This window comes from Cyprinodon tularosa, unplaced genomic scaffold (genome assembly GCF_016077235.1).
Source record: "Cyprinodon tularosa strain WSP-4 unplaced genomic scaffold, ASM1607723v1 ctg40, whole genome shotgun sequence".
Lineage (NCBI taxonomy): Eukaryota > Metazoa > Chordata > Actinopteri > Cyprinodontiformes > Cyprinodontidae > Cyprinodon > Cyprinodon tularosa.
In genome coordinates, this window is record NW_024039119.1 from 44,010 (window position 1) to 58,427 (window position 14,418).

General features: G+C 37.7%; 1 protein-coding gene across 1 annotated transcript in view; it reads left to right on the forward strand.

Annotated features, from left to right (window-relative positions):
• The window catches only part of LOC119791757 (vitamin D3 receptor B), a 35,344-nt gene extending 21,795 nt beyond the window's left edge, over nucleotides 1-13,549 (forward strand). The window contains exons 6-10 of the mRNA XM_038298042.1: nucleotides 456-555; nucleotides 1,017-1,197; nucleotides 4,756-4,907; nucleotides 7,835-7,951; nucleotides 8,036-13,549. Coding sequence (XP_038153970.1) covers nucleotides 456-555; nucleotides 1,017-1,197; nucleotides 4,756-4,907; nucleotides 7,835-7,951; nucleotides 8,036-8,289 — 804 coding nt within the window. The 3' untranslated portion in view covers nucleotides 8,290-13,549. The remainder of the gene's footprint in view (nucleotides 1-455; nucleotides 556-1,016; nucleotides 1,198-4,755; nucleotides 4,908-7,834; nucleotides 7,952-8,035) is intronic.
• The last annotated feature ends 869 nt before the right edge of the window (nucleotides 13,550-14,418 follow it).

Genomic DNA, 14,418 nt, shown 5'->3' on the forward strand with positions numbered 1-14,418 from the left:
TGCCTACACTGCCAAAACCACCAAAGTCTGTCTTATTGACTGAAGTTGTAGCTCTGTTTGATTAGCCTACATGGATTCCTGACCCCGTAGAGCATTGGTGTCTGCTGTTCTGTACGTTTTAGAGATTTCTCTGGTTCCACCCATCTATATCAGATGAACGGCTTATTGTAACGTCTCTGCAGAACCTGAAGGCATACTGAGGGAGTAATTTACAGAGATGGATCTAAAATATGTAGGACTCTTGTTTCCTGATGACTGGAGTTGGACACCTCTGCCTTAGAGAGGGAATATTTGGTTATTGTCAAGAAGACAAAGGATCCAAGAAATCATATGGACTGAAAACTACTGTTAAAACAACCCAGGCCTTTTTAACATCTAAGCAGACCCCACAACCAGCTCCCATTGAAGTTTTATTATGTGAGCTTTAATAAAATGTCCTTCTCCCTTTGCTGCAGCCTCCTGTGCGTGAAGGCCCAGTGACACGAAGCGCTAGCAGAGCAGCCTCTCTCCACTCCTTCTCTGATGCCTCCTCTGACTCCTTTAGCCACTCTCCAGGTGAAAGGCACTCACTGTGAACCCTTCAAATGAGAGGAAATCTAAACACTACTAGGTCATCCAGCACCTTTTTTCACCCCTTTCCATCCTAATATTCTAGAAACGAATAGAAAACGTGTAATATTGTGATTTTTAAGAAGGTATAAGAAACAAAATTTTATTTTGAATCCAGGCAAACCTCTTTCAATGTTCAGGGCTTTGCAGACACCTGACTGCAACTGGTAAACAGTCATTCATTAATGCATCTATCACTAATGAAGTGAAGGTGGCTCAAGACATGGTTTGAGCTGATACACACACTCAGCAGACTGGAAAACAACCACTGCTAGCTGCAAACACTTCATAGTTGATCTCTGTGACTCGTTAGACCTCTGATAATAAGTTTCCAAGTCTTCTATGCATCTGAGTAGTAAATTGTATTTTTGAATAAACTGTTAAACTTAAACTCTTTGTCTTTGTAGAGTCTATTGACACTAAAATGAACTTCAACAACCTGCTGATGATGTATCAGGAACATGGCAACAGCCCAGATTCCAGCGAGGAGGAAGGCTCCAGCTTCTCAATGCTTCCCCACCTGGCTGACCTGGTCTCTTACAGCATACAGAAAGTGATCGGGTTTGCCAAGATGATTCCTGGTTTCAGGTACGCAAGAGCATGTACAAAGAATACGTTTAACTGTGTCAAACAGTTGTCATTGTGCAATGCCTGTTGAACTGTATTTACATTTTGTCACAAAACTGCTGCATCAAAGTGCTAGATAATTTGCACTCAACTTCTGTTAAACGATGTGTCTTTTAGAATATATACTCAGGTCAATAAAGAGGTTTAAAGCAGACTTTGGATAGAATAAACATTTACTGTTGAAATATAGTAAAGAGCAAGTCTGTCATCCAAAGATAGAAATGGAGGAGTGACTAGAGGTAAAGTCATTGTTGTAATAAAGCAAGAGTTCTGCAGTTTCCCCATAAATTAAGAAAAGAATGAAACATCTCTGGTCAGGTGAGACCAAAAAAAGCTAGCACTGCTTGTTCCCATGGATACAGGATCCCCTTAATGATACCTGTCTATTTTAGTGTGGTCAGGGATGATGGTCGGTGTTTATGGAGGATTGATGGAGATAACTACTGAACGTCCTGAAGGAGAACACTTTAGACTCTGCAAAAAACTTAACCAGGCAAATATTCATCATGCTCAGACATTCTGCTGGAACCACGGTGAATAAGTGTGTTAGAATGCCCCAGTTGAAGTAAGGGCAAGACATGAAGATGCACTTCAAAAAAGCTAACATGTTTACAAGCTTTCAGACAAAAATGTTAGCTGTAATGCTAACATGTTTACTGGCTTTCAGACAAAAAATTAGCTCTAATGCTAACGTGTTTAAAGGCTTTCAGACACAAATGTTAGCTGTAGTGCTATTGTGTTTAAAGGCTTTCAGACACAAATGCTAGCTGTATTGCTAACGTGTTTACAGGCTTTCAGACTTAAACTTTAGCTGGAATGCTACCATGTTTACTGGCATTCAGACACAAATATTAGCTGGAGTGCTAACGTGTTTACAGGCTACCAGAGACAAACATTAGCTGCTGTGCTAACCTGTTTTTACAGAGTTACAGACAAACTTTAGCTGGAGTGCTAACGTGTTTACAGGCTACCAGACACAAACATTAGTTGCTCTGCTAAAGTGTTTTTACAGAGTTACAGACACTAAAGTTGACTGGAGTGGTAACATCTTTTTACAATTTTATAGACACAAACATTAGCTAGAGTGCTAACGTGCTTTTACAGGGTTACAGATACAAATATTAGGTGGAGTGCTAATGTGTTCTCAGTGTTACAGACACAAACGTTAGCTGCAGCGCTAACTGTTTTGCAGGCTAAGCAGTCCACAAAGCAAAGTCAGGTTCAGCTCTTACATTTAAAGTTTTTTAACGGACAGTTGGTATCAATCCACTCTTCAGTTTAAGGTGTGTGGAAAATCCTGCTTGTGAACACCCATGTAGTGAAGCTTTGTTTATCAGGTAGATGTTCATGAAAAATAAAATCCATCCTCTGAGTCTTTAGGGGCTCAGATGAAGGCAGACAAAACGACTGTTGTCTCGATGCAGCCATTAATAGAGCGGCTGCTGTGTAAGCCATGTCTGTTTGGATGTTCAGTGTTGGTGAGCAGAGAGAGAGCACCTGCTAGAGGGCCGACTCACAGGGGTAGCGATTATTTCCCCAAATTACATCGTTAAAGGCTTGAATTTGCAATGTAGCATTTTGAACACACATTACCTAAGAGAGGGAACAACTCAGTGAGAGAAGGAAAAAAAACTTTCATTTGTGAACCTCATGCACAGGCTTCAGGACACATATGACTGTTAAAACAAGTTTATAAAGTGAATTTTGCATAATTTGGCCCCTTAATGTTCTGATCTTATCTAAATATGTGCAAACTGCCCGAAGGCTTTCATTTCCACATCAACGTTAGATGATATGCAAGACACTGGCTCAGGGCCAGGCTGAAATAAATCTATGCCACACTTTTTGGAATTTATTTCCTAAAAAAAGGGAAGGGATGGGGGGAAAAAATCATCATTAACAGCATTTTCTTATGTTTTGCTACAATGAATTTACAAAAAATACAATTGAAATTTCTGTGCAACGTGACAAAATTCAGGGGGTATCAGTCCTGTTGATGGGTCATTCAAACAGAATAACAAGAAAAAACTAATAAACATAAAGTTAGCGGCTATATATTACAATAATATTATCATTGATAATTCTGCTTTTTAATCTCAGCCATGCACTTTGACTTAAAACTATGGCCAATCTAACAATGAAGAGACAAAATGGAAAATAATTTTACTGAATGCATTTTATTTTTCTTAATTTCCTTTTAGTTAATATGTTTTTGTTGTTATGTTTTATTTTTATAATTTACACAACACAAACCTTTGTCTCTTTAGACTCTTTTATTGTCAATTTATCTAGGTCAATATATATTAGCAAAAAGTGGCATTCGCCATGCTTTAAGGACTTTTCCCCTATACTTTTTGTTTTTCTTCTGTCAAATTAATTAGTTTTATTCCAGTGTGGCACCTACGTGTGGTCTAATGACCCTAGATAGCTCATCAACCCATATTATTGAATATGTAGGGCATCTCACATAAACCATTGCTTTATCATGCAATAAACGGTGCTGCTTGGCAAGTGGGAATTAAAGGTGCTCTTCAGGCTTAAAGAGCAAGAGAGTTTTACAGTCTTACACGGTGATATGATAATAATATATGTGTGTAACATCATGAAATGGAAAACATGCAGACTTGTTGATCTCTTTGCTGCACATACAATTCAGAAATGCTAAGTAAAAAATGCATCAAAACTAAACGCTTCCACTCTTTTAATGCTGTAATGCTTCAACAAAAACATTCTTGGATGCACTTTTTATGTTTGATAAAATCAGATAAAGATGAGGGACGTGCTTTGATGCATAGATAAGGATAATCATGTAATCCTTTTATTTTATAAGGTTTTAAAAGCTACAATCTCCTACATGAAAACTGCTGTTTATCTCTTTTGCAATTAGATTTTACTGCATGTAATTTACAAACAAAAGATCATTTGTATGTGGTATTTTCCTCCAGCCAGGACAGATTGGCCCATTAGACCTCTTTTGGTATCCAAAGCAGTAAAAGTCTGATTGGTGCATTGCTACTCTTTATTTATTAAGTCAAAGATTATATTCCAGTAGTAGTTTCTGTTTTCGCTGTGGAAACTGTTTCCTCTGGAGTGTTTTAGCCAGTGTGTCGACGAGAACAAGTGCAATGCATGTCACAGGGTCAATTTAAAGTAAAGGCAAAAACAAGCCAGAGCCTGCGTTTTCTAAAGGTTTCACAACAGGTAATGGACATGAAAAATCACCTTAGGAATGTTTGGCCTCTTTGAATGTGCTTTCTAATCCCTCTAAAAACACCCTGGGACCTACCCATGCCTTCCCCAGTCTTTAGCTCATAACTCCTGTCACTTCTTTAGTTACTTTTAAAAGATGACAATGACAGGATTTTTGTTTGAAGTGTTTTAATGGAGCCATGTACTCTATGTAGTATGAAATCGCAAAAGAGCCTCTTAACCGATTTGGGTACATATAATCAATGGTGAATTGTATTTTATATTTATGGTATAACTGATTTATTTTTTGTTTTTCTGTTTTTTTTCTAGGGAGCTAACTGCAGAGGACCAGATTGCTCTGCTCAAGTCCAGTGCCATCGAGGTAATCATGCTGCGGTCGAATCAGAGTTTCAATCTGGAAGACATGTCCTGGAGCTGCGGTGGGCCTGACTTTAAATACCAGATCAGTGATGTCACTAAAGGTCAGTCTGAAAGCTGCTATATTTGATTTGTCAGTTTGGCTGCTCTGCTCCTTCGGGGTTATTTAAAAACCGAGCACATTTTAACAGCCTTGTTTTGAACTATAAACATGGCACCCAGAAATGGCGCGTGTTTACTCTCTTGGGACGGAGATGCCAATGCAGTTGTTTTCTGCACAATCAGTTTTAAATATTTTTAGAAACCCCACGGGGCATGGCTTTAATTTACCTTTCAAACAAGACCTCTTTCTGCGATTTGAACCAGGAATGTCACTCCTGACCTGCTCCCCATGCATAACGGGTGTGTGAACCAGCAGGGGAAGCGTTGTTGTGCTCTTATCTGTCACAAAGTCCTTTGCGTCGCAGGGTGTTTGTCAGAAACATGAGAGAACAGACGTGTTTTCTCACGCAGCAATCAATAGCGTGTACGTTCTGAACTCTTTACGCTTTTGTGAAACATTTACAAACACAAATAAAGACCTTTCAGCGCTGTAAATATTTGAAAAAAAAATAAAATAACCTTGAATCTTGCAAGACTGATGTGTGCTTTATGAGCTCTTTTTGTCTGTGTTCTAAAAATTCTCAACATAAGATAAAAAAAAAAAACCTGCTTTAACCCTATAATGCCAAATGTATCATATTTGATACATACGGTTTCTGAAATGTTTTGCATAATTTAATGGTAAAAACTTTGCTCAAAATCCTGTTGTACACAATCAAATATACCTGATAACAGCCAGTAGAAGACTACACAAAAAATAATCTTGACTTATCGCATAGTAATAAATTATTAATATCAAAAATTTATTTCTGTTTTTTCTTTTTACATATTTTGTTAAAAGGGCAAATAAGGAATTCAAACAACAACAACAAAAAAGTAATTTTCTGTTTTGTTTTATTCTTGGATTGGGCTTTAAAGGGTTAATTAATATAGCTTTTTTTTATATACAAAAATGAAAAATAATGTATGAAAATCACTGGATGATCTCTTTAATTCTGTAGCTTATTGGTAACTGTTTTAAGATAACAATTGACATCTTATAGCTCCATGCTGTTCAATAGTTATATAAGCAAACCTTGTATTTGTTTTCTCTGTTTCAACCGCTTTTATGCCAAAATAGTGTAACATAGCAAAAAGTGAGGGGCCATGATTTGCATACCTAATAGGAACTTTGCATTTTGTATTTTTTGCAAGCATTTGTAATACAAAATAATACATTTTACTTAAAAAGAAAAAGGTTTTCTTGCTGCTACTAAAATATAATACAGCTAACATTTTTGAATGTTGAAATTTAAATAAATAAACTAAAATAGGGAGTCAGATATGTTGCTGTGAGCCTTTTACTTTACAACTTATGGTAGTTTATTTTTTTTGTGAATGGATACACGGCATATTAGCCAACTTCTTGTTTTTGTAACCTTTAATTTTATTTTCTGCTGGCTGAGAAGGAGAGGACAGAAACATGAGGGGCAGAGTTGTACTCTTTGCTGCATACAGTCAAAGATGACCCGGCCGTCTTCATCTTTTTCAGACAAGTTTAAACTATATGGCATCAAGTACAATCTTTGTAAATGAAAACTTATTTATTTTGAGCTGCTAACCAGAAAACCCTGACTAAGAACATTTTGACGATACAGTTAGGTGAAAAAGTAACGCCCCCAATGGATTTGTTTGTCCCTTAATTTTTTATCACATTGAAATGAGCTCTGATGATCAAATGTAAAAATCAAAGATAAGCCGAGTACTTAGAAATTCGCTTTTTAATGGTGAGAGATTATTTACTCACTGTGATTATTTACTGTTTTATGTTCCGTTTTATTGTCAGAGCTGTAGAAGCAAAAAAACAAAAAAATCCTTAAACAAAACCAGTCTGGAAAAAAACAAAAAAAACCACTTAAGTTTTCTTTAAAAGGTACAATTATTCTGTGCTGAGTTTTAGAAATTTAGACTAAGATGAGAAACAAATGACTAGCTCCATCAGTCTGGTTTTACAAATAGACTGATGCATCGGCAAGCTGATATTTTGGTAAAATATTGAAATCGATCATTTGTATTTTTCATTTGCATCAGCCCAGTGCTAATGTGTTCTCAGTGTTACAGACACAAACGTTAGCTACAGCGCTAACTGTTTTGCAGGCTAAGCAGTCCACAAAGCAAAGTCAGGTTCAGCTCTTACATTTAAAGTTTTTTAACAGACAGTTGGTATCAATCCACTCTTCAGTTTAAGGTGTGTGGAAAATCCTGCTTGTGAACACCCATGTAGTGAAGCACTCCTCTTTGAAATGCTTTATGTTTATCAGGTAGATGTTCATGAAAAATAAAATCCATCCTCTGAGTCTTTAGGGGCTCAGATGAAGGCAGACAAAACGACTGTTGTCTCGATGCAGCCATTAATAGAGCAGCTGCTTTGTAAGCCATGTCTGTTTGGATGTTCAGTGTTGGTGAGCAGAGAGAGAGCACCTGCTAGAGGGCCGACTCACAGGGGTAGCGATTATTTCCCCAAATTACATCGATAAGGGCTTGAATTTGCAATGTAGCATTTTGAACACACATTACCTAAGAGAGGGAACAACTCAGTGAGAGTTGCATTTGTTGGTGCATTAAGCAGCCCTGACTTGAGATCACATTAAGCGCATGCGTTTTAATTAAGACTTGTTGGAATTGTGTCACTTCGATTGTGTAAATGGAGAACAGCATCGAAAACACTGCAGGCCTCATTTGTCCAAAAGAACTTCCGGTCCTTTCCGAAACTGCAGAAAAACATACTGATGTTTTAAGAGTTTAAAAGATTTTACAGAGTCCTCTCTGTGCACGGAAGAGATAAAAACACAACTTTTTGAAAAATTGTTTGTTACATTTAGCTGTTTTGTGCCATCAGTATGTAATCTTAAGCTCAACCTGAACGTCATTCTGTGCTGATCTCTCATAGCGGGTCACACCTTGGAGCTGCTGGAGCCACTGGTGAAGTTCCAGGTGGGCCTGAAGAAGCTGAACCTACACGAAGAGGAACATGTACTGCTGATGGCCATCTGTTTGCTCTCTCCAGGTACTGTGTCTTTATGGAGGAGGGAATGTATGGGAATGCACCAAGCATATATATACTTAGAGGCTTTTCTTTGATGCACTGCAGACCGTCCAGGTGTTCAGGATCACACTAGAATCGAAGCCCTCCAAGACAAGCTGTCAGAGACCCTGCAGGCCTACATCCGGCTCCACCACCCGGGAGGACAGCTGCTGTACGCCAAGATGATCCAGAAGCTGGCCGACCTGCGCAGCCTCAACGAAGAGCACTCCAAACAGTACCGCTCCCTGTCCTTCCAGCCGGAGCACAGCATGCAGCTCACTCCGCTGGTGCTGGAAGTGTTCGGCAGCGAAGTCTCCTAGAACCTCAGCGGCGAGGGGAAACGGGAGGGAGAGAGAGCTGAGAATGTGCTGGATGGACTTAAAGCTGACGTGGAGTGAGGTGAAGTGGAGCAGAGGAAGTGTAATGTGTGCGTGTGTGTTAGTGTGTCTCTTCATGTCCATAACGTCTGAAGAACAGCGTCTTGGTGCAAAGGCCAAGCTCGTGTGGAGAGCAAGCAGATGTTCAATAACACCGTAAACAAGGGAATGTCATATAGTACAAACTAAGCTATCCATAGGACTTTAGCCTATATATCTATATACGTGTTTTTTCTACTTATTTAATTCAAACAGCTGCTTTAAAAATACCAGGACATTTTGACTTTTCACAACAAGCATCCTCAGTTATACATTTAGCCATTCAGTTCAGCTACCTCTTTGTTCTACTGGGTTTTTTTTTATAACTACATCACCTCTGTGAAATGGTCACTTTTACACAAAACATTTTGGATGCCAGTGCAAAAAGCAGTGCCTGCACACAACTTTAACTCTTTGATCATCTTGGAATCAAAGCTTTCCTTCCAAGGCAACATATGAACATGACTGTGTATAATATGAACACATGCCTTTCAACCTTTCACCAAAGGTACAGTCAAATAATCTGGAAACAGCTTCCATTTATATATATAAAAAAAAAACCTGCTGCTCCATGGTTCGCTTTCCTCATGCAGCCAATCTGCAAGATGACTATAATGAAGGAAAATATCATTACAGATTTGTACAGAATCCGGAACATAGTCTGTAATTTATTGAGGTTTTATAGGACCTTAGGATTTTAATAAGGTGGCTGGGTTTGTGGTGAGAATCAGCCCCTAAATGTATTAGCTACTTTTACACTGCTAGTTATCAATCAAACCTAGAACTCTTAATGGCTTGTAACTTCTTAAAGTTTATTGATTAATCTTTGGTTTGATTGTGTTTGTCTCTGTTCATAAATTTTTTGCTATCGTATATATTCTAAGCACTGTTAAGCCACCCCTCTGCATCCAGTGTATTATCACAGATGTTTAAAGGGCTAACATGCCAAACCTAACTGGAACAGTAAGCGGAGGCCAAAGCAAGGGGCCTGTCTTCTTGTTTATATATAGCTGCATACCATACTTGGACTCGGCATAAATATGGATATAATTGCAATAGATTTTTTTTTCTTCTTTTTCTTTTGTGCGTTTCGCGTCATTTCGTCTATAAAAACCAATTCCATGAATTGTTCCTATCCAGAATACCGTCAGCTCAGAGGGTGGAGACCCTTTTGAAGCTACTTCGGACCACCACAAATATCACACCCCTTTCGTTTCTGACTGGGAAGTGGATTTTCTAGAATGTCCGAGGGCCTGGTAGTTGCGGTGGTGCTGTGCACCTCCACAGCCTGGCCCTCCTGTTTGATGTTGTATGCTGCGCAGCCCTCTAGTGGCTGCATCTTGTACATACCAGGTATAAATATATAAATATATATATTTACATGCATATTATAAATATTTGTCTGCCGCTGTACATAGGGCTACAAGAATCCTGAAAAATGTCTTTTTTTTTCTTTTTTTTTCCGTCCCAGAAAGAAATATGCAACCATAATTTGTTTCTGATTCATTAACACTTTGTTCTAAAGCACTCTGGTCTCTGTTTTTCACTTTATGTAGGAAAAAGCAAGAAATGGCTGAAACAGGGATTTGGTTGAGTGTTTGGTTGGACTGAATATCGTCTGTTTAGTGTGATTTCCTCTTCCACTGTTGATGTTTTTAGTAAGAGGATAAGCTGCTCTCACGTATAAGCCATATAAATTGCCAAGTTAGGTGTAAACCTGCTCTATTAATATACATCAAACTGATGACTCTAGAGGCTTAATAATTATGTCCCTAGCTAAACAGGTATTGATATGACTTTAGAAGCAGAAGCTTGTATGTTTTCAGTATTCTGCCTTCTCTCTGCTGTCAGTCATCTTCGGTTAGTCCTTCGCCAAACGGGACATAATCCAGACTGCCTGGAAATGGAAGCATTTAACAGCTGCAGCCATTGTTACGACGAGGCTACGTGCAACCCTAATAGATGAAACGCTCTTCAAATTAATGCAATTCTCCAAAGAAGTTACTTAGTTTTTTTCTCTATCCTTAAAGATGGAGATGATTTAGCTGCACATAACTCTGCAGGAAACAAAATAAAAGAAATAGGGAAGGAAAAGTTAAAAGGTATGAGCAGTAGCCGCACTCCTTGAACTTTTCTGATTTTTGTCAGGTTATGAACAATACCCTAATTTTCTTTGTAGTAAACAAACACAAAGATCATATTTGTTAAATAGAAACTATAGATTTATTGTTTTTTATCTGTATTAAAATCCCTTTATACCTCTACTAATTCCAGCTCCTACACAGCTACCTGTCCATGCTAACTATCCGGATGGTGCGTTCAGGGTCTAAGCTGTCCACCTTTCAACTTTCTTTCCATTTCAGAATTTCTCTCTACTTTGTGTTAAATAACTGAAGTTTAAAAGTCTAACCTGACAAAGTCAAAGTCAGAAAGAGTTAAAGGACTTTTTAAAGACACTGTTGTAACTTTCAGATTGATGGAAGCGGGTGAAAGAGGAGAGCACAAGTATGTTGTCGGGCTCTCTGCAGCACATGAGAAGTTGTTTTAACCCAGTTTTTAAAATCCCCCACACCTATTAAGACTGTTCTACGTCACTGTGACTTTGTCTTTATATCTTCAGTCACTGTGATGCAAGTCAGGGCTCCACTGTCGGATAAAAATCCCTCATCGATATTCCCAAACTTTAAAATATCATGTTTTGCTCTTTGTATTTAATTTGACGCGCCCTACAAAAAATCCTGCTGTGATTCTATTGTTGAGGAGTTAAAGCTCGATTGTGTTTAGGCAGTACCACTTGTGTGAGTATGGTGTGTCGGTCTGATAAGGGGTGTTATGATGTGCTTGGTTACTGAACTCTTGACTTTTAAAGATGGTGTCCACGTTTGTCTCTTTTTCCTTTCACCTCATGAACAAATACTTTCTGTATGTCACCGTGGGTTTGATTTAAGTTCTTGTTCTTCTTTAATTTCTTTTGTTGTTTTTTGGAGAGGCAGTGTTGATTTGTGCATGTCTGGTCGTGTTGGAGCATGGGTGAATGTGTAAAATGCCACAGGGAGAGTTCCCTCCACACAAGAACAGGGTAACAGAGGAGCTCCAGTTGTGGATTTGACAGCCGAACAGAAAAGCTCACAAGGATGTATTATAGCCACTAATTGAACACTAATTGATTTTTGTGCCCAGTACCACATGGCATTGGGGAGAAGGGGAGGGTCCTTTTTGTGCCACTAAATATCTGATTAGATGATAGTTTTTTTTTTATCTTTTTTTTAATCTTCCAAAAGATCACCCAAATACAGTAAATGTGAATATAGTTCAACCCTTATAGTTTCCTGTTTTTTTTTTAATCATGATTAGGCTACTTAGACTCTGTATAGATTTTTTTTTTTAAGAACTGCATCATAACACAGTATCAATGCCAATAACATGCATACATCAAGGTACACCATCACCAGCAAGCTTTACAGATTCTCTTCTTCTTAAGATGTTTTTTTTTTCTACGTTTCACTTGTACAACTGTTGCCATTACAGAACTCTAAAGCTAACAACTGGCAAACATATATTGACACCAAACGGTCGGCCATTTTCTACGCAAAGGATTGAAGTTTCCCCTCCCCAAAGCCCCTCACCCTAGGAACAGGTGTCGTAATGGAGCCGACATAAATGTAGTTCTTACGAAAAGGAGTGTCCACAGTGGATGTATATTATAATCTACCTAAAAGAAACCTACCTCTTTTTAGCTCATATGTTGCTTTAGCATTAAGAATTAAAGAATTTGCCTCTGTTTTTACTTTTTTAAATATTTGTATTCATGTGGATATTTATTGCTGTCTAATGAGTCATACTTCAATGATTACCTCAAAGATATCTCACACATTTGGGAGAGTCTAGCTAATGAAGTCATTCATATATATATTTTTTTTTTCTTTGTTTTTCATTTTTACAGTTTATATGTCCTCTGAATTAGAAATGCCTTTTTTTCCCCCCTCTTAACGCACAAAATACCAGGAGTGTTTTGTTTTATTTTACTAGTGCCTGTACTCTGACCATCTGGACCCTGAGGCTGCATTCGGCCAGGTAGAAAAACTCTCACCTTTATCGTCCTCGCCGACAGGATACAGTTAAAATGGCTGCCATGATGCTGAGATCAACAGCGTCTTGTAGTTTTTAAAGGGCAAGCTAAATTCAAATCTCCTGAGTGAATGCACCTTAAAAAAAAAAAAGAAACCCAAAGGACTTTGCAACAGAAGTGAGTTTTCTTTGGCAAAGCTTGAGCTCTGTAATGCATGTCTGTTTTTCCAGTCTTCTCCTTCAGTCCTTCTGTTGCAAAGTCTCTGACAATTCCCCACCAGTGGGAATTGAGATGAAATCCTCAGTATCCATGCAATGCTGCTTCTTTTCTTTTTATTTTTTTGACGCTAAAATGTTGCATCTAACTGACACTGTAAATTACGTCCTTCATTGTGTGAGTTTGCAACAGAAGTGGCAAACTTCCTTGGATGATTGCGTGAGTGTGCAAGTTAGCGGCGCTTCCTGGTAAAAAAACAAAATACTGATTCCATTCAGATCCTTGCATCATATTAACAGTGTTCACTTTGGTGAGTCTTTCTTGTCTTCATGTCCAACTGCTTCAGGTAAACACTGAAATAAATTGGGGGCTTTTTATTTTATTTTATACGATTGGTAAATGAATAGGAACAGTGTTGTCTTAGTAACATCTGCCCTGAGCTGTGTGCCATAACCTGCCCCTTTTGCTACACTGGGAGGGAAGGTTTTAATAGGGCTGGCTTCAACAAGCTCCTCCAAGTCCTCCAACCAATTTCGTTTCCTCTCAGTTAAGTTTATAATACTGTTTTTGTGAAAAATAACTTCGAATCTGGCATCAAAATTCTTACACTGCGTTCTGACTCCAAATCATACCTGAATCAACGAAAGCACTTAATATAGTGTTTGTGACATGTAGACTGATTGAGCTACTAGCCATAAATTGCCTGTGTTGATCAGCATAATATGGCTCCATTTATCGAGACACTTAGGTCTGCTAAATTCTAATGTAATTTCAGAATATCTTTTGGGATTTTTTCTTTCTTTTGCTATTATAAATTGGTGTTGATGTAATGTTATTTTGTCTGTTTTGCAAATCAAAAATAAACAATTGTATATAGCAGCTTCTGTCTTTGTATTTTTTATTGATAGGGGTCTAAATATTTAATCATTTAACATTTATTTAGCTTAATTAAGAACAACTTGTTGGCCAAAGTGCTGCACTCAAAAATCAAGTGACAATTCAAACAAAAAATTCACAAATTCTACAGAATTTCTTCCTTCATCAGAAGACTTCCTTCAGCAGAAGACTTTCCTTCAGTAGAAGACTCCTCCTACCCAGATGCACCACAGAGCGCCACAGGAAATCATTCCTACCTGTGGTCATCAATCTCTATAACGCCTCCCTCAAGTGATTTAGACCACCCACCCCCCCGTAATTGACATTTATGCACTATTTTTGCACGAAACCACGTATCAATTTACTTTGATTTATCACTTTACTTGGATTTTCATTTTATTTGGATTTAGCTTTTACATATGCATAGATATACGTAAAGATATAAATACAGGAGAGCTATATGTGTATATATTTTATCTCTTTTTATTCATATTTTTTATCTTTATTATATTGTATAGTTGGATGTGTGTATATATTATATAAAACTGTAACTGGAGCGTGTAACAAAAGTAATTTCCCTCTGGGATTATTAAAGTATTTCTGATTCTGAGAATTGAAGGAAAATATGATTACCGTAAGAAGAGTTCAGTTCAGGTGTTTTATAAAATATGTTAATCAAGAAATTGTCAATATACCAAACTGAATGATTGTTCTCTACTTCTAAAAACACTTTAGATTTTAAAATGGATAAATTTTCTTGTAATGTATAACTATTTACTATTTTTGATTTAGATGATCTAGAAGGAATATGGACCAACAATAAAACTTTTAAATCAATTCTAATTTAAACAGAGAGCCAGTGAAGAAAAGCA